This window comes from Crinia signifera, chromosome 3 (genome assembly GCF_055691185.1).
Source record: "Crinia signifera chromosome 3, ASM5569118v1, whole genome shotgun sequence".
In the NCBI taxonomy this organism is placed as follows: domain Eukaryota; kingdom Metazoa; phylum Chordata; class Amphibia; order Anura; family Myobatrachidae; genus Crinia; species Crinia signifera.
In genome coordinates this window covers 239,545,154-239,566,857 of record NC_139219.1, presented here as the reverse complement: position 1 = coordinate 239,566,857, position 21,704 = coordinate 239,545,154, and the positions used below count along the sequence as shown (strand labels likewise).

The 21,704-nt window shown below is 36.8% G+C and overlaps 1 protein-coding gene across 1 annotated transcript in view; it reads left to right on the top strand.

Moving 5' to 3' along the window:
- Positions 1 to 21,704, top strand: part of NAALADL2 (N-acetylated alpha-linked acidic dipeptidase like 2) — a 570,750-nt gene that overhangs the window by 228,910 nt on the left and 320,136 nt on the right. Inside the window, exon 2 of the mRNA XM_083177727.1 lies at positions 8,333 to 8,843. Coding sequence (XP_083033853.1) covers positions 8,333 to 8,843 — 511 coding nt within the window. The remainder of the gene's footprint in view (positions 1 to 8,332; positions 8,844 to 21,704) is intronic.

The window sequence follows — 21,704 nt, the reverse complement described above, 5'->3', positions numbered from 1 at the left end:
ACATACATACATACAGGCGCATGTGTATGTGTGTGCACAATACTACAAATAATACAGTCGGTGTCTAGAAAACTAATATAATAAATATATATTTTCCGTATTTACAGTATATATATATATATAGATATATATATATATATTTATATATAGACACCTACTGTATTGTGTGTTATATGCTGTATATATATATATATATATATATATATATATATATATATATATATATATGTGGGTGGCGTATTTTTTTTAAAGAATCAACAAATAATGAACAATGCTTTGCTTTTATAATGGTTAAATCTGAAAGGTTTCAATCAAAATGCAAGGCTTTCCAATTGCATGCTGCCAGTAGTATAAAAGGTGATTAGGAGTGTCCAGATTTAGACCCTTTTATATTATAAATCAATCTTCTGTGAAAAGCATTATGAAAGACATTTGAAAAGAGAATTTTTTCAGGCTAGTGAAAAAAAAAATGACAGTGACAATTACTATAGAAACTTACTTCAAATCCAAGTGTCATCCACTTGCAGCCACAGAGAATTTTAACAGCATTGCCCAAGGCTGATTTTGGGCTTCTCGTGGTCTGAATCTAGATTATGCATATGTCTTAAAGTAACAGTGCCCATATAAGTGCAGGCCTGACATTGTTCAGGGGCTTTCTATAGATTGTTATTCCTATCCTGTGTACAATGGGGGTGATTCGGGTTGGTTTTCAAAAGCAGGTGGGGCTGATGTAACACATGCAGACAGAGTTACATTTGGGTGGGGTGTGTTCACACTGATATTGTGGTGTAAAAATAAAGCATCCAGTATTTGAGATGCAGTTGAAATCCCGGCGGTCGAAACCCCGGTGGTCGATTGCCCTGGCCTTAAAGTTTATATTGTCCAAGAAACTTTGGACCTTATTCTGATTTACACGCAAGGCTGTGAAATTCGCAGCTTTGCGAGTTCATCAGACGCGGCCCGCAGTGCCGGCTGCCCACCCTTGCACGTGTGACCATCCCCACACGCCTGCAAATGAATGATTTACATAATCATCCATTCGTAGGCAGGAAGAAATCATTTGATGTTTGGCGACCATCAAATGATTCTCCAGCGCTCGCAGTTCAGACACCTATATGATGACTCTAAACTACGGGCGCCCTGTGCGAGGACAGGGCGGGCAGCTGATATCCACTGAGGTCAGCTTCCAGCCCCCCACACCCGCATCATGGCCTCATTACCATGAGAATGCCCAGTGTTCTCATGGAAACACCCATTAAAATGCTGGGTGCTCCCATATGGTAATCGGGCTGCCAGGCACCCCCCACCCTTCTCCAACCCCCCGCCAGCTGTGTAGGGTGCTTGCACCCAGGGAACAGAATGTTTGCCATGGGTGCACACACCCTGCGTCTGCACATGTGCAGACACACACCATTGGTCCTCCATGCGAACGCATGGAGGACCAAATCAATTACGAGAAGGTCCTATGTCTGCTCATGTTGTACCTCTCCTGTATGACAGGTTTACCTGCTATCTCTAGTTTTGTTCTTTGGTCACTAATTGTAATTACAGTATATTGGTCATCATTCTACTTATGTGTACAAGACCTAGCAACTACAGAGTGCCAGAAAACATATTAAGGGTTCCATTTAAGACCATGTCATCATTAAAGTATATATTACATTTAGTATACAGTATACTGATGTGACTGCGCCGGTTATGCCATCTTCAGACAGTAATCAGACAGAATTAAACAGGGCACTTGTGTAGTTTCACGCTTCGCTCGCCCACGCTGCGGGCTCGGTGGCTGCAACGCTCGCCACGCTACGCTCGCCACGCTATCTAAAATCAACTCCAAGCCAATGTGGATAGTGGAGGTATTAACTATCCACGTTGGCATGGAGTTAAGTTACTTTATGTTAGATAGTTTGGCGAGCGTACCCAACCCGAAAGTAGCACGGTGCCATGCTGGCGCCGTGAAACTACACAAGAACCTTAAACAGTATCATTACCAGCAAATAGAGTCTAACACCAGTCTTCTTGGCTTCAGCGTGGTCCTCCAGGCATTGCTAAGTCCCTTGCAGGTGAAAGTGAATGTGCAGATAGGCGTCAAATATACTAATGTGTTCCATGAATATGGATGTTACACATATGACATAGTTTATAGCAATGGATTGATGTGTCAAGTTATATCCGAAGTGGTCAGTGCAATCATACAGTGTTATAATGGGACAGAGCAATGGAGACAAGCAAGCAGCCACAGGTTTTGAGTTGGATAGTGGAAGGGCGGCATGTTTGATAATAGGATGTATTGTTTCTATAACTTTTACATGTTGTATTTACTGTATATTACAAAATGTACCAGACTGGGGAACTGACTGGCAAATACTGTGCAGCAGTTTCTTCATACAGTAGATGTGTATTGTAAAGTGTATTGCAGTAGTCTGCCTGATTTATCTTTTCCCTTTCTTTATTACACAATTCATACAATCAATAGCACGTAAAAGGGCCTGATTCAGAAATGTATGTTAACTTGATGTTAATGCACATTTCAATGGTTTGTTATCTGTGCATGCGCAGAAACGGTACTGTGCATTTGCAGATCTAGGGCTAGATGCACTAAGCTTCAAAAGTGATAAAATGGAGAGTGATAAACAACCAGCCAATCAGCTCCTATCTGACATCTTTCAAACACATTCTGTGACAACTTATCACTTTTGAAGCTTAGTGCATCTGGCCTCTAATTTGATGTCATTGCTCACAGTGCTCTGGGTGCATCAGTCTGATTGACAGGCTGTTGCAGGTTAGAGGAGTGGTTGGTCTGTTGCAGGTTAGAGGAGTGGTTGGCGACATGCAAAATTGTGTGTGTGTGTGTGTGGGGGGGTTGGGGTGACTGTCAGTCCTGTTTTTTAAGTGTGCTGAGGGGAGTGCCTGTGTCTTCCTGTGCAGATTTACCAGCCTCAGCAGTGCGATTGTGCTGGGCATCCTGAGTAATCTGAGGGTTGGTGAGAGATGTCTTTTGTGCACCCCATTCCCCCACCCACATAGACACCAGAACTACAATAATCAGGTGTTGTTTGGTATTCACTATGGATTCCATGTTTAGAGTCTACTAGATCCAGACCAGGATTTCTAGCAATAGAGCAAGTTGGAGATTTGTAAATGCATCCCAAATATAATATTGGGATATAATAAGCCCAAGATCTGTCCACACCCTGCCTACTCAATCCAAACACCACCGCTATCCATCCTCAGATGCTAACATTTGCCTGAAAATCACAGCTGTCAAGGTCCCCAAATCAGAACTGTCCCATCAGATTTGTTGGGAATGCGGCAGTACAAATGTGAAATGAGGTATTTGCCTTATAAAGGGGTGTGGGTTGTTAGGTCTACAACAACTAGGTCAACAAGCATTGGGTCAACACCACTGTCAACAGACAGCAAGGTCGACACGGGTCTAGGTCGACATGGGTCAAGGTCAGCATGGGTCTAGGTCAACAGGACATTAGGTTGACACAAGCATAATGTCGACATGGGCAAGGTCAACGGTCAAAAGGTTGACATGAGGTTTTTCACTGTTTTTTTTTACCCGAATGTCAACACAGTCGACATGGACAAAGTTTGAAGTGCACTGCATCCACTCGCATTGCTTGCTTCACTCGCAATGCTTCGGGCACGGTGCCTCGCTATGCTCATCACACTATTTTGTTCTCCAACCATGCCCTAGTGGATGGTAGAGCATGAAATACCGCTCTCGGCACATGTCGGCTCAAAAACAGTGAAAAACCCCATGTCGACCTTGCCCATGTCGACCTAATGCTTGTGTCGACCCAATGACCTGTCGACCTAGACCCATGTCAACCTAGACACATGTTGACCTTGACCCATGTCGACCTAAACCCATGTCGGCCTTGTTGCCTGTTGACCTAGGGGTGTCGAGCCAATGCTTATCGACCTAGTTGTTGTAGACCTAATGACCGTATTAAAAGTACAGTATAGTCTTACGATTTATGGTCTGGTGAATGGCACTGACTGAAACATCAGTCACATACTCTATAATCAGCCTTCTTGCAGAAATTACATTAGTAACAATAATAATAATATTTTATTCAGTATATTTTTGTCTTTGGGCGCAGGGCTGATAAAGATCTAAAGGGAGTATTCAATGTTGTCTGGATTTTTTGGACATGTGTTGAAAAAGTATGACGAAACGTGTTGGGTACTTATATAAACTGTGAAGATCCATTGAAAATTGATGTGAAACCATTTTACGTTTTTATGGTCTTTTAATAATAATATTAACAAAATGTGGATTATTATACAGACCTTTTATAGGTTACCAAGCTGTGACCAATATATGGGCACCAATCCTTCTTTGTTGTATATTTCTAATCTATGATCCTCGCAACAAAGGGATTTGGAAGATAGTGGGCGATCTATATAGTTCTTTTGAAATAATTAGTGCAAGACTTGGATATTGTTAGTATATACTGTGTGCGTATACTGTATATATATATATATATATATATATATATATATATATATATATATATAGACCTCCAAACACTGCAGCACTCAAGCACTTTGAAAAAACGTGATAAAATTGATTAGAAGCAACGTTTCAATACAGGTAACTGTATTTTCCTCAGCCTGAGGAAAATACAGTTATCTGTATTGAAACGTTGCTTCTAATAAATTTTATCACGTTTTTTCAAAGTGCTGCAGTGTTTGGAGGTCTATAGCACTGCTATTGTATGCTGACTGCGGGCACCCGCCAAAGGAATTCTGACTAAGTGGCTGTACCGGATCACCACGCTACATATATATTTATATATAGATATATTTATATATCTATATATATATAGATATAGATATAGATCTATATCTAGATATATAGATATACGAGGGTGCAGAATTCAGCTTTGAAAATACCCACTCGGGGAGGCAGTCTTTCGACAAAGTTTCAGTTTCTTTCATTTCAAACTGTTTTCAAGTCACTTGAAAACAGTTTGAAATGAAAGAAACTGAAACGTTGTTGAAATCCTGCCTCCCCGAGTGGACATTTTCAAAGCTGAGTGCCACACCCTTGTATATCTATACAGAAATGGTGTAAAACCATTTAAGTGAAGGCACCAGTGAATATCGTCTTTCAGTTAACTTGGAGTGCCGGACCCCGGAACTATATATAGACAGTAGTATATATATATATATATATATATATATATATATATACATACATACAAGATATAAGGTGGCACTCCCCGGACTTCAGGATAACAACACCAGGCCTTTTAGTTAGTCAACGTTTCAATTGCTAAGATGCAATTTTCATCATGCATGTTAGCAATTGAAATGTTGCCTAACTAAAAGGCCTTATATCTTGTCTATTTTGGGGATCACAGCTGTGCTCTCACTGGAAGCACCCAGGCATAGTTTTTTGTTATATGTAAAGATGGAGAGCCGGCCATACCATGAATATATATATATATATATATATATATATATATATATATATATATAAATGGGTCCCCAATCTGCGCTCACTGTATTAAGAGCAGCACCTCTGAAGGGTCCTCTGTTATATAGAACCCGATGAAACAATGAAAAGGAGTGTTTCAGAGGGCACTAGAGTAATATAAGCAACTGTGTTCAAAGATGAAAATTTAATACATAAAAGTATTAAAAACATAAGAATTGCCACTCAGGCACAGATATGCAAGCACAGTTTACAAGTATTTGTTGTGGTATGTCAATACAACATCCTTTTTAGCATTGTTATGGTGTACATCATTCGGTCAAAGCAGAAACCCCACCGCGTTTCATCATAGCCATGACTTCATCAGGGGCGTTTTTTTAGAAAACCGATTTTTAACTAGTAATAGTTCTTAGTTTACATCCAATGTATGGAAAGAGTCAAATTTGTATACATTTCCGAATAAGCACTTATAGATGTTGTCAATGACTGGTAGGGTGAAGTGTGCAGCATGAATCCACAGCAGAGAATATATACTGTATATACAGTATCTATAAGTATCTAAGTATGTTTGTGTGTGTTTCGGATGTTGGAGTAATCATAATAGACTGCTTATTTGGCATACTGTCTATGCATATATTTATTGCTTTTTGTTTATTAAAAATTACATTAGTATTGTCCAATTAATTATCTGGGTTTTTTTTCATTGTTCAGAGAAAAACCTCTTTCATGTTTCATTTATGCTCACAAAATACAGTATATTAAACTAAACTATTACATGACTTTTGACATTGGGAATATGCTGATTAAACTTAAATAAAGCAGCTCTATTAACTAGTAAATGGAAATATTATGCAGGTCACTCCAGTCAATCATTTAAAAAGCATTCTACTGTCTTTAAGTCTAACCTACTGTGATTATCAACATAAGGACAAACACACTTGATGCTGATTTGAGGCATTTAAAGACTATTGAAAAGCTTCATACAGTAGTTGATTTTTCAGTCTACTCTACAAGAGAAATATTTTATCATTGTGATAAATGTGTTGTTTAAATGCTTTACAATGATTTAGATTGGACATATTGTAAAATGTTATTTAGCAATTTCAGACTCTCACAATCACTGACATTTTTATCTGACATGCCAGAGGTAAAATAATTTTTTCTGTGTTTTTAAAATATTCTTCTTTGTAATCCCTTGGGTGGGGTTGGGGGGAATATTTTTTTAAAGAGAAACTGAATTGTCATAATCAAAAATTGCAGGAAACATGCTATTTCAACACAGTCATATACTGTGTGACACATAAAGTGTATCAGCTGATCGGTCACGTAAAATGACATTTTAGCACCCCAAAGGTGCATTCCTGATGGCAATGTGTGCTTCATTATAGCGGTGCTGTGAAGGGCCTTGTGGATTTTGCAGAGGTGTCATGAGTCAAGTGTGACACCCATATCCTGAATCACCTGCAATATTGAAATATTTGATTTCTTACCAATGACAACACAATTAAGTCCAATCTGACTTATTACACATGGGTACAGTCAAAATTAATAAATTGTTATAAAAAAAAACATTGCACGATTCAACTAATTGCATTGTACATCTATATATGTCACCAAATAAGAATAAACTAAGTTTAATAGAAGAAAGACAGTGTGATATACATAATGCACCAGGTTATTAGGAAGAAAAACGTGAAACACAAAAATACACAAGTTTTAGTGAGAAACATTGGCATGTTAAATAAATAAAATTATACCTACCAAGTAACCATCCATCTGTCATCTGTCCTCAATGGAATTTGTCCCAGAGGGATGAGTGACGCAGGATCTAGGCATCATGGCAAGACCATAGGTAACCTACAACCACACAGAAAACACAGGTTAGAATGGCACACAACCTGTAAATTGAGGGAGTGATGCCCATATCTGTTCACATAGACATATCTCTCATGTAAGGTGCCTGTACATCAATGTGGGTGCATCTATGGCTCCCAGCACATTAGGGAATGCTGAGAGCTGATAGAAAGGGGTATGGGCCATAGGACCGACTATTCTAAGGTCAACATGCATTGAGTTGACCACTGTAGGTTGACATGGGCTTAGGTTGACACCTGAAAAGGTTGACATGGACTTAGGTGGACAGGGTCATTGGGTCTACACAAGCATTGGGCTTTAGACAAGGGCAAGGTCTAAAGTCAAAAGATTGACATGGTTTTTTTTACAGTTTTTGTCCCAAATATCAACACAGTCGACATGTGTGTGTGTGTGTGTGTGTGTGTATATAACATAAACAGTAAGGTAAACGGCATTACAATAATAATCCAAAGACTATTTTAATTGTAATGTTTCGATGCCTAGCTTGGCAATGAAACAATTGGAGTGCTGCTTACCTTCCTGTTGTATTGATCTACTTTCAAGAGGGCACCCAGCAAGTATTATTCCTCAGAGGATGTGCCGTACACCGCTACCTTTTATATATACATATATATATAATTTTTTTTTTTACCCAGACGGTGGCACTCTGCAAGAAATAGACTCAGGATAACAGCAGTATTGTTGTGTCCTGAGGAAGAACCCATTAAAGAGGTTCGAAACATTGGAAATACTGCTGTTATCCTGAGTCTATTTCTTGCTGATTGCCGCCGTCTGGGTGATATGTTTGGTCCCCTTGGGGACAATTGGAAGGCACCGCTATCTGTTTGAACCTATTGAGGAAGTGCTGCTCCGTACTGGACTGTGTGTATATATATATATATATATATATATATATATATATATATATATTTAGTTTGACATAAGGCATTCTTAGTGATTTTTCATTAAAATAATAGAATACTGTATCATAGCATAACATTTTTCACTGTCTTTATTATACAGGAAAGGATTCATCATATAAAAAAATAGGAGCTGACATGAAAACTGGATTAGATCTGCATTATTTGGAGAATGATGACATTCCCTCGTCTACTTTGGAGCTAGAATGGGACATGGAGACTGAGCTGGAGGAACTTGGAACTAGTCACTTTCAGCCGGATGGTTTCACTCACCACCATGAGGACAGTTCGGCAAATCCATCTCACACAGCTACCTCCAACCAACTGTCAATTTCACCTAAGGGACGTTTCCAACGATTAGATGAGGAGCCAGAATACTTTTCCCATTGGGCAGGATCAAAACCAAAGCCCTCCCAACACTTTTGTACAATTCCAAAAATGTTTTGCACATTCACATGTACATTTATTTTGGGAATATTAATAGGATACTTTGCAAAACAGAATCCATCCAGTAACTGTGTATTGTCAATTGAAACTGCTTCTTCAATTGAACTCTCTGTTATCAATGAGATAATAAATGGCATCACAAAAGAACATATTGAACAATATTACAGGTATGTGCATCCTACTTTTTACAGTATGTGTCTGCAATTTATCATTGTTTCTGATGACAATGATATATATTTTCGGCAACGGTTACATTACATTGCTCAGTGTTATAATTAAAAGATTTTGTTGTTGTTTATGGTATTGAGAATATTCTCATTAATTGTATACTGTTCATAAAAAAGCCTACTAAAAATCAAATTGATATCAGAATACAAAAATGTTTTTGGGTCCAGGGTTTCAGATTAATTCTGCAAGTAAGTGTGAGATTTTTGGTGGACAATGCCTTCTGCTTTACTGTGGGCCACTAGGGCTGTTTAAGGAAGCTCTTAAATGAAGATTGATTGAAGTTTCCTGATGCCATTAACTGCAGCCTATACTTCCTTATATAGTCATGCATCTTATAGCTGCATTATTTTCTAATACCACAGTTGGTATGTCCTATAGACCAACAGGGGAAAGAGGGGATATTTTCTATCAGTCAAATTGTGTTCTTGAAAATGTCCTATCAAGGACACTCAAAAATGAATGTGCATTTCCATGGACATTTGGAAAAGTGCAGCACTCTCCAGCATTCTGCTTATCTCCTAGTGTACTGGGCAGGATGGGGGGTACTCATACCTCTGTCCATTTTGTGCCTGTCCACTTTGTGTGGGTTACTGCAATCTGTTGTGTTGAAAAAGTGACCATGTGAGGAGTTTTACCCCCCTTCCCCTTACTAGTGGATCACTCAATCATTCCTTTGGAATTGAACAGAAGTCTCCTGATAATAAGCATCAAATATTGGCAAATATGCCTTATTACCACTTATAATGTTAAGTTATATGTTCCATTACAGAAATGGTCATTGACCAGGTCAAAGACATGTAATGTGTGATTTACAAAGTGACCAGATAAAGCATGCATGCTAAATGCAATAGTGTGATAGACACTCCATGGCCTACTTCAAGCCAAGCCAATACTATATTATGCTTCTTATTAATTGTGTTTGTAGATTACAGAAACAATTTGGTAACATAAGTTGATGCAGTCTAAAAATGCTTGTTCTTGGTGCTGTATTTTAATAAGCCTGTATTTCACTAATAACAATATGAATAGAGAACAAATATAGACAAACATCCATCTTTGAAGGTCATGAACAATATTGCACACCTAACAAGTACAATTTGCCATTATAGATCATCAAAGAATAACTTAGTGTTGGTCTATTAAGCTGTGACTTTGGCCTCTTTCTCTTGTAAATGTGCCCTATTGACTACAACAGTCCACCACCACTAGTCATTGTCCAATAACAGACAGTATTCAGTAAATTGAACTCAAAGATAATGCTAACCTTTGCAGCTTACACATCTGCTCCTAGTATGTCAAATGCATTACTGAATCCTAGACAAGCTATATCCACAACTTTACTCTGGACTAGCACAGACAAAAATCAATTTGGCTTGTTTGACATGATGTTTCTTCAATAAATCTATGCTGTTTGGGGTCAAGCAAGCCGTTTCACTTTAAACATTCAGTGACTGTTATTTCAACATGAGCAACATTACCTTGTCTGTTTCCATGCACACTATTGGCGTGTTTCCAATGAGATCGAAAGTTGAAAGGAATTTAACAAAGGAAGAGGGTGGGTAGAGATATTTTCTTGTACCCTATTAAAATATGCCAAGAAGGAGAATTCTAATTGCTGGAAGTGAAATGTCATGCAATGATTATGGAATGCAATTGTGTAATATTGCACAATATATAAAGCAAAAATAGTTTTAGACAGGTACAATGAACATAGAGTTTAGGATTAAAACTATTCATCCAAAATACCCATACAATACATCCTTTATTAATTACATGCCAAACTTCTGAGCATAAGATGTAATACCTGCATAGTGTATGTACCTTGAGTAGGCTCAGATTGTAATTTCATTATAGCACCAACAAATGGGGTTTATTCAGACAAAATCATGCTGCACTGCAGATGGGGCAAATGTAACATCTGCAGAGAGAGTTAGATTTGGATGAGTTATTTTGACTTTTTTGCAAGGTAAATACAGGCTGCTTTATTTTTACACTGCAATTCAGATTACAACACACCACACCCAAATGTAACACTCTCTCTGCACGTTACTTCAGCCCAAGTGCAGTGCATATGGTTTTCTCCATGTGAGAAAAAATAAGATTTTTTATCAAGTCTGAATTAGGCCCATTTAGCTTACTACCTTGGCTAACATATTCAATAGATACAAACTGTGTGACCATCCTGGACACGTACAGTCACGTATCTGTATGTAAAATACATTCAGTTACCTGCTGTAATTCTAATTGTCATCTTTTTACTATAGTTTTCAAAGTGAAAGGAAGGGATTCCATTTTTTATCATCATGTTTGGCCTACATGTGATCTTTTTGTAACATTGGTGCAAGACATCCATTTGAAATCAGAATAGCCCACAATAACATCTACACATCCACATCATGCTCATGACTTCCTTAAACTAGATGCCAATGCCCAGTTGACATACAGTACAGTACAATATAAGCAAACCATTGTATTAGTGCCCAGTGTTCCTATGTGCGGTGCCATTGCCCTTCTACCTTCTTCCAGCAGCATCATCCTTTATGTGATATTTGGGAAAATAGTGCTCTTGCAAAGACCTGTTAAGGCTTAGACTCAGTGCCAGTCTTTGCTAATACATATTATATTTCTGAATATACTGTATCACCTGGTGCTACTCACAGATAAATTAGAGGACCTACTGATTGTACACTGTGGGGGTCTATTCTGGGAGCTTAGTAAACTACCGAGTTTTCTAATTTAGATATAATAGGAAATCATTTGCATTTTTTTACTTTTACTTTCAAATGAATATATATGGGTACTTTGTTCATTGCACAAGAAACATTGAAACGCACAAAATCTCCCCTTGTAATAAACAGTCCTGGACTTCCCACGCTCTCGATTACTTTATATGCCATAAAGGTCACTAAACCAGGGAGTATCTTAAGGGAAAAGGATTTTTAATGATTTGGGTAATGATCTAAAGCAGGGGTAGCCAACTCCAGTCCTCGAGAGCTACCAACAGTTAACGTTTTCCATGTGTCCTCACAGAATCACAAGTGAAGTATTTAGCTCCACCTGTGGGTGGATCTTTTAAAATGTGTCAGTCAGTAATGAGTGCACCTGTGTACCTGTGAGGTGAGCTGGAAAACATGAATTGTTGGTAGCTCTCGAGGACTGGAGTTGGCTACCCCTAATCTAAAGTTTCACCAGGTTACACTTTACATGTGAAGAGTAAACATTTACATTGTGTTTCTCTAGAGCCTTTGTACTTTGATGGGAATTCTACTATAAACATGGATCAAGCATACTCCTTTGCTCTGGTTGTAATGTATAAGGGACAGTGGGGCAAAACTAAGTTCAGTCTATGGGCGGTATTCAATGAGCCTGATTCGCCTGATTGTGCTGTTTGGCGAATTTTTGACTAAAACGGTGAATCACCCTATTCAATGACCAGATGGCGAATACATTTGAAGGTTATTTTCGCCATGATTCACCGAGTAGCAATCGCTATCTTTTTATGGAAAAGTGGAATGTGAACTTTTAAAATAAAGTGTTTTGTTTTTTACATTTGGTGTCAAAAAATCAGGAATTTTATTCTGAGGAGGGGCATGCTATTTTTATTCATGTGCTGTAAGCACATGAATATATATTTAATTTAAAAAAAAATCTATATATATATATTTTTTTTTTACACAGCAGCCAGCAGGGGGCGCCGGAGCCGAGCCGCTCATTAGATATTCATATATTCACTGCACCCGATCGTTACATATGCACGATCGGGTGTAGTGAATATACCCGGTCCCCTGCTGCCTGGCACCCGTGGAGCCCACCTCCCCCCACATACGCTCTGGGGCAGGCAGAGAGACTTCCATCTCCCTGCCTGCCACCGTCCTCAGGCTCCCTGCGGCGTTCGCCGCAGGAGCTCATATTCGCCGGTCAGGGGCAGCGAGCCCCTGACTCGTTGAATACCGGAGCCGGCGAGGCTCCGGAACGTGGCGAATGTGCAGCGAATCCTAAACAGGATTCGCTGCACCTCGCCGGTATTCACATTGAATACCGCCCTATGTTTTTGTTCATTTAAGCTTTGTATTGCCTTAGTGGTTTCAGTGCATGTTTTAACTGTGTATATATTGTAGCTTCTCAGCAGCATTATGTATAATGTAACTACTGTAATTCAGATTTGATTATTGACATATGAGAGAACAGCACCTGACACAATTTTTCGAAATGGGGGTATGTCAAACATGACGAATCATGACCAATGATGCACCTGATGCATGCAGGACATTTCTATATCCTACAGATGCCTCCCGAAGCATTTGAGTTTAAATTACACCGACTTGTACAGCCATTTCCTTGTTCCTGTGCAATTCCCTACAATCATAAATTAGGCCTATTGTGTATAGCAATATGTTTAATAAAATATTTTTTCTTAATTAGAAGACACATACTGCAAGTGCTAATTCAATGTCTAAAGACCATCATTTCTGTCTCTTTCTAAGTATATAAAATTGTTATTGGTTATTATGATAATGTGTTACTCTTGTAACTACATGTGACCTTGTTACTTCTGTGTGATCTTCTGCACTCTAATGGGTTGCATAGGTGATATAACCATGTGATATCAAATGTGACGTCATTTGACTGCACTCTTATCATTCCTAAATGCTTCATGTGTCACAAATCTGCACATAGCATTTAGTCAGTTTGGGCATTATTTATTTATTATGTATTAACAGTTTCTTATATAATGCATACATATTCCACAGCGCTTTACAGAGTATACTGTAGTTGAACATTCACATCAGTCTCTGCCCCAGTGGAGCTTACAATCTATATTCCCTACAACATGTTGGGAGCCAATTAACCTACCAGTATATTTTTGGATTGTGGGAGGAAACCAGAGTACCTGGAGGAAACCCATGCAAGAACGGGGAGAATATACAAACTCCGCACAGTTAGGTTCAAGGTGGGAATTGAACCCATGACCACAGCGCTGTGAGGCAGTAATGCTAACCATTACACCGTCCGTGCTGCCCGAATTGTCATTCTGTTTGCACTATTTGCAGCTATTTTGGGGTTTGGTCATTGTGTGTTATTCGTCATCTAGACTTTATTTTAACGAGATAAAAATCAAACATTTATTTATTACTATGTTTTATGCAAGAAAGTAAATGTAAAAATATTAGGTTCTACTTACTGTTGGATCATACATATCTGAGGGAGGCAGTGATTTTGCTTACTAACTACAAACAGTCAAGGGTCATCCTATCTCTTTCATAATATTCTGTTTTCCCTCATAGCCTCTGAATATTTGAGAAAACAACGAGTAGAGTACTTCTATCTACAATGAGGGGAGATGTGATAAGCTGGTGTTCTTTCGATTCTAATGAATTTAGCAGAAGGTCTACAACATGATCAATGGTGGTGCTTAAATGGGCCATTCAATTACTGTTTGTACCATGCCTTATTACAGAATTAGAAACCTGTTTCTACAGAATAATATACAAATATACTAAATTAAAAAAATCATACAATAAATATTTTAAAATGTGTGACTTTGCCTTTAAACTTTTAAGTATAACCTGTAAGTGCATTGCCATTTATCCATCTGATTTATATACCCGCTAGAAACCATCAATATGCGGTTATAAATATTATGAATAACAGGATGGTGGTTGCTATAAATGGTTTCTGTATCATGAAAGAAAACACTTACCCAGGTGTTATTTTGTATACTGGAGACTTAATAATCTAATATTTTGAAACAGGATACAAGAAAAACCATATTCTTAAAATCGTTTTTGGCAGAGACGGTGAACTTTTTCCATGGATTTGATTCATTTTATTACTTGTGTAATAGTCTTTTATCTATTTATCTTTCAGCATATGATATACAGCAAAACATGTTTTCATTATGATTTTATATGCCTTGTCCACTGAAGGTTATGAACCAGCCAACTAAAATATCATTAACTCAGTATAGGAAATCATTCACCCTCATTACGATGTCCTTCATTGTGGCAATTTTTCTTTGCTATGAGATTACTGCACCTTAACCAGTGCAGCTATAATTTAACATCCTTTTCTTTTAAGAGAATATATTTAATACATTCAAAGAATACTTAAAAGAAGGTACTGTATGCTTGGAATAGGAAATTATGTAGTTTGTTATGTTTCTGTGTATTGCAGATCTTTTAAACGCCTGTAAATTATTTTGCGTGCATGTTGAAAACTGAAATGCTGCAATAAAGAACTATGATTACATCAATGACATTAAATAATGTTCTTGCAATTAAAATTATGCACCCTTCTTTTAAACACATCTCATAGAAGCCTTAGGCATTGATATGCAAAATAGACCCACACTGTACCGCATATACTGTATAATATAATACTAAAATGTAACATATTCTCACAATACTAAAGTTATTCACCAGCTTCAAAATATTAAGGGTGCGATGTACCAAGCCTTTAAAAGTGATAAAATAGAGAGTGATATACCACCAACCAATAAGCTCCTAATTGTCATTTTTATAACCCAGCCTGGAACATGACAGTTAGAGCTGATTGGCTTGTGGTTTATCACTCTCCATTTTATAAATTTTTAATCTTCCTTTTGGCCCTAAGTGTTTTAATAAAAATAGTAAAACAATGATGATAAAAGCTAAAATACAATAAACATGTTTAGTAATTTAAATAGTGTCTAGATTCCTTTTTTTAATTGATATACACAATTTATAAAGAATATGCTTTACAAATCATTGTTATTAATTTGCCTGCCACTTTATGGATGAAATACAACACCTATGAATGCTATTTTAAAATGACTAGTTTCCTCATTGAAAATTGTTAACAATGCTCCAACCAGAAAATTGTCAAACTCTAGAACATTTTAATTTCTCAGCTTCTTCACATCTCATGTAACAATTACTGGCTGCTTGCCCAGCTCTTTTGCAATAAATGAGTTATAACTAAATGAGAAGCAGAGGAGATTTGAAAGCCTTGACTGCTTTCTTTATTTAGTTTACTTGATAAAGGTCAACTTGGATTCTTACTTCTGAGAAGTACATATCTACAAACAGCATTCACCAGAATGGAACAGATATGAGCCCCCCAAAAATGCTTACAAGAACATTGCCTTACCTGCGTAACATGGCTTTGCGTAATCACCATCATTCCACCAACCACACCACAACCATATGGCCATTCCAGATCCTTTGATAGAATATAAATCCCATAAAATGCAGTTCTACAATTACACTGAGGAATTCAAAGCAAAAGGTGAAGATTAGATTATTCACAGTTATTTGCAATGCCCTGTTATACTGTTTAATGCTTTACTGTAAGTATTGTTGCAACAGTTTTGCTCATCTCTAGTAAGGAGCCATAATATTAAATTATTAATTAATATTTATTAACAGTTATATATATATGGGTCCCCCCCCAGTGGAGTTTTTAATCTATGTTCTCCACTACATGGACACACACACACACACACACACACACACACACACACACACACACAGACACACACTTGGGTTCATTTTGTTTGGCCAAAAAACCTAGCATATGTGAGGTAAACAACACAAATGGCCAGATGCACTAAGCTTCAAAAGTGATAAACTAGAGATAGATAAACAACCAACCAATCAGCTCCGGCCTGTCATGTTGTCTGTGACATGGCAGGTAGGAGCTGATTGGCTGATTGTTTAACACTCTCCATTTTATCACTTTTGAATCTTAGTACATCTGGCCCTCAGGGAGAACACACATTCCTCAAAGACAGGTACCCAATTAAAATTGCACCAATGCTGTAGTGGTATGAGGTAGAATTTCTAAACTTTGGACACTGTTGATCTATTTTAAATTTGTGCATGCATTTAAAATGTTCTGTACATTAACATGATACTATGCAATAAGTGATAAATGCAAACATAAGATTCAACCACAGACAAAGTCACATTTTGTGATCTATTGTGATTTGGCTTCAAGTGCAAGATATGGATGGTCCTCTCTTCCCAAAAGTGTAGCATATATACAGTTCTACAGTATACTGTGCATATTTTTTTTTTAAATGGGAGTTAAGTTATAGCATTGTCACTTTATTTGCATTATTGTGTGTTTTATAGATCACTTTAAGAAAGATCACTTTAAGAAAATAGATATGAGCAGTGATCAACATCAGTTTACATCTTGCACCAAAGAGTTAGTATTCAAAATTGATGTTACTATTAGTTGGTATATTTGCATTTTTTTGGTGAATTTAATTTGTTTTTCATAAATACAGTATCCTGAATACATGGCAACACAGCAGCAATGACCTTACAGTCCTACATGATCTAGGTACTTGCATTCAGCAGCGTTACATATGCTATACCTGATGATAATCCCATATATTACAATGCAACCATAACATTTTACCAAGGTTACTTACTTACACAAGCTGATTTCAATCTTCTCAGGAATAATAGGTGTAATAATAGGCTCATTATGAAATCATAAAATATAATACCAATTTAGCAACATATTGCACACTATTGTCTTCTTCAGGGGTTGTAAAACAGGCAAACAGTGGTGACAAGGAGGTCTATTTACTAAGTCTTTGAAAGAGATTTAGATAAAGTACCCACCTAGCTGATTGGCTGGTACTTTGTCTCCATCCACTTTCTCTTTCTCCAAGGCTTAGTAAATATGCCCCTAAATTATTTCAAATGGTTATGAATGTAAATGCATGTTTATGCTTGTGTTAAATAAATTGTGATGTGTTTAGGATTTCTATTCTTTCCTTCAAGGTTGTAATGGTGGGATAATACACATACACATAAATTTAGTTACAGGTGCACATGCAATTGCACAAGGAACCACCATGTTTTGTGCTAGTTGCAATTCTGAGCCACTTGAGCAAGGGCTCTTACTAATGTTGATGGTGACAGCAGGTGGACTTAAATCAGCTTGGCTCTCTGCTAGCAGATGCGTGGAACCTGAGTTTACTCTACAGATTCTCAAATTACTGTAAGGTAGCAAATGTGCCTTTCTTGGCTGTCGTAATTAGAGTCACTTTGCATCCTAATCAGAATTAGCCCCCTGGGGTCCAGTATTGAGGCTATTCACTCTGTTATAGTGACAGTAGTGCATTAGTCATATTGGGACTAATTCTGGCTCCTTTTTATAAAGTCAGGTCAATTGTTGGAGCTGCAGTTGTCAAACTATAGACAAAGCCATTCATTTACACACTGGACTCATAGCTAGTTATATTTTTACATAAACACTCAACTAGGGATTATACCAAAGAGTATTATATCAGTGCAATTGTGTACTTGATCTTTTTTTTATATAGAATCATATATTTGAAAGAGTAGTAGTATTAGTACGCTAATCAACCAAAGCAGTTGATCCAACCATTGGCATGAGCGACAGAACAAATGTGTGTGCCTTCATACAGTGAATGATGTGTGTAAGCGATCTTAACCTCAGTAAAAGAAATCAGAACAGTGATATTCTGGCCAACTGAACATTTGGCCATGATAACAAACAGTCCCGATTTAGTTTCCAGCACTCAATATTGAACAGTTATTGATCATGTACATACACTGAATCAGTGGCGTAAATTTGTCCTAGTTGCCCTGCGGCAAAAAAAATACTGGTTCCCCCATGAATATGTAAAAGAACAATCCAGGAAATATTTAGAGTCTTGTTACATTGCACCCCATTTGTTTTCATTATCATTTATTTTAAGCAAATACAGTACATTGCTTAGCAGTCATGCCTAGGATTAGAACCTGTGACCTGTTTCACTGGAGACAGACACTTTACTGATAGAGCTATTTGCTCCTGCACTGAAAGTATGCAGGTTCTGACTGTATCTAATTGTTAGTTCAAAATCAGTACTATTGGGCAGAGTTATGTATTGTAGTAACTTCATATAGGTAGAATTCACCTACTTCCTATGTAAAAGCAAATAGCTCAATACAGGTGTGACACTTGCAAAAATGATGTTTAGAAAAAAGCAGTGTGTCCTGCTAGGTGTGGGAGTCAACCACATGATGATATAAATGGGTTTTAATGAACTGATTCAAATTTTCATGGGGCTGGAGAGGTGCCCCCTTGGGAGCAGGATAACTCCATTGCCTCCCAGAGTTACACCTCTGCACTGAATGATAATCGTTCAAAACTGTCATCCATCAGCTGGATTCAAACAAATGCCATGGCATATTTTAGATTCACAGTATTAGTATGTAGACATAACATTTAATATTGAAGAAAACAGCTTTATTTATGCGTTGTAATATATTAAGTTTCAACATTTTTTTTATTTTAATGAAAGCAAATCAGATAGTAAAACAATCATATTGAATATCTAAGCACCTGACACAGACTTTTGTTATGCTAAATTCTAATGCTCAATTGAAATTCCAAGTTAATCCAAATATAGAGCCTAACGAGAACAAAAAGCCATCAAACAAAACTATACAGCATTATATTTCCCATGAAGTTTACCTTTGTAGAATAGTAGTCAACCAAATCTAAATTGATTTTAACTTGAAACCTTCAAGCTATTAATTATTCTCTTGCGTAGCTTCATTTTCTGCCTATGGCACTATATTAGGTTTCACTGGGAGCTACAAAGAACTTCATAAAATAGTTATGTGCAATTTTGAATCGCACACATTAGTGAAACAAAGCATATTTGCTCCAGAAGGTATATTATTGATTTTATTTCTTCATGACGTTCATTTGGGGAATAAACTCATCAATTTATTACAACTGTAAATTTGGATGGATAACAGTCTTTGAGATTGAATTGTTTTATGTTACGAATTAAACTATATTTATTTAGGTATTTTCAGTATTTATTTATGGAATATTGTGATAGTTATATAATTTTATATGATACATCATTGTTGACTTTGCTTTAATAATATAAAATAATACAGAGACATGGGTGACATTTTTTTTAAATAATAATATTAATTATTACTATTATTATTATTATTATTATTATTATTATTATTACTATTATTATTATTATTATTATTATTATTATTATTATTATTATTATTATTATTATTATTATTATTATTATTATTATTTTGTAAGGAACCTATGTGGTCTATGGCCATGGATAATAATGTAATGACTTCTTATCTGTGGGAAGACTGCACATGCTACTTGTAATCTTGCCTTGCCTACTGTGATCATTCTTAATTGATATATTGAAACAGAGTTTATGATTCATAGTAAAGTTACGCAATGGTAGGAAATTCTGAGTGTTGGCAGACATTCCGAATTAGGGAATAATGCTAGGATTTGTGTATTAATATTCTAAGTTATCAATAGTGCAATAGTAATGAAAATAATAACCACCCACGCAAAGATTACACTGGTCGGCAATACCGTTTATATCTGAAATTCTGAATTTTTTTTTTTAGTGGAAAACTACCATGTCTAGTGCATCAACTCTGCTTGCAGCTTTCTTTTAAATATGTTACATATAAATCCCTTTAGCCTTTTTCAAAAATTGTTCTTATAGAAAGATGCACTTTACAAACTATTAGGCAACATCTCTGACTGACAGTTCTCTCTCTAATACTTTACAGATCAAACTCAAGGTCAGTTATAGTTAATACAAACTGCTGGCAAGCACAGTGTAACTACCAGAATCATATTTTGTTGCATTAATCTATTGTGCTTTCAGTACTCAACCTAAAGTGACATATATGAAGGCTGTTAAGCAGTTTTGCTATGAATCGATCGAGGGTAATGGAAATGATATTGTCAAAGTATAAATCCATATAAGTAATTGTATGTTATAAAAGTCTCTTGAATAGGAGACTACCTTGCTTTTTTTCAGCGGTCTTGAAACCAATTTGTCATATGGATAGAATGTAATTGAGAGGAAAGAAATTCTAAGAAAATTGTTTTTTAATAGGAAGAGATCAGTGATGTGAAATTTTGATGAAACTTTTGGTCTTGGAACACTAAGTGAAAGAGACAATGCTGATAATGATTTGTTATTGTTTTTTTTTCATTTAGAGATTTACTAACCTGGGGAGAAACTACATGGGGGACAAACTACTTTTTTATGCTTTGATGTGAAGTTCATAAGCCTGACACTTTATTGATAATTACCTACTCTACTGGAACCTCTGGAGAGTAAGTAAGATCCTCCTGGAACATTGGCATTTTTGTGTGGTTTCCCAGGATCCTGGAAGTGAAATGTAGGTGGTTCTGCAACATTATACCCACTTCCTAGTTAAGTGATTAGGATGAGGAGAATAATACCAGTAAATGGACATCTTAGGAGCAGAATCAATATGATGTGATTCAATGATAATGACACATATTCTTGGGTTATACGCATTAGCTGCCACCTGCATCTTACACTTATCCAAGGTTGCCGCCGGCAGTAACTGCCACAAATTATTTTCAATGGCAGCCATGTCCTTTAAGAAACATATTGATAAAATCAATTAATAAGTAACAGCTGCAGTAAATTAAGCAAAACATTTATATATATATATATATATATATATATATATATCAGGAAGGTGGGGGGTGATTGGGGTGCGCTACCTAGTAAAGAATCTGTACCTCCCAATACAACATTTCAACTATTTACCCAGAAATGGACTGAGCCTATTCATTGGGAACATCCTCAAATACAAGAACACTATTTCAGAAATGTGTATTTTGTTTTGAAATTGAAATGTTGTATTGGGAGGTACAGATTCTTTACTAGGTAGCGCACCCCAATCACCCACCACCTTCCTGATTACTACACCGTTCCTCACTAACAGGAGGAATTTTGGTGGTGC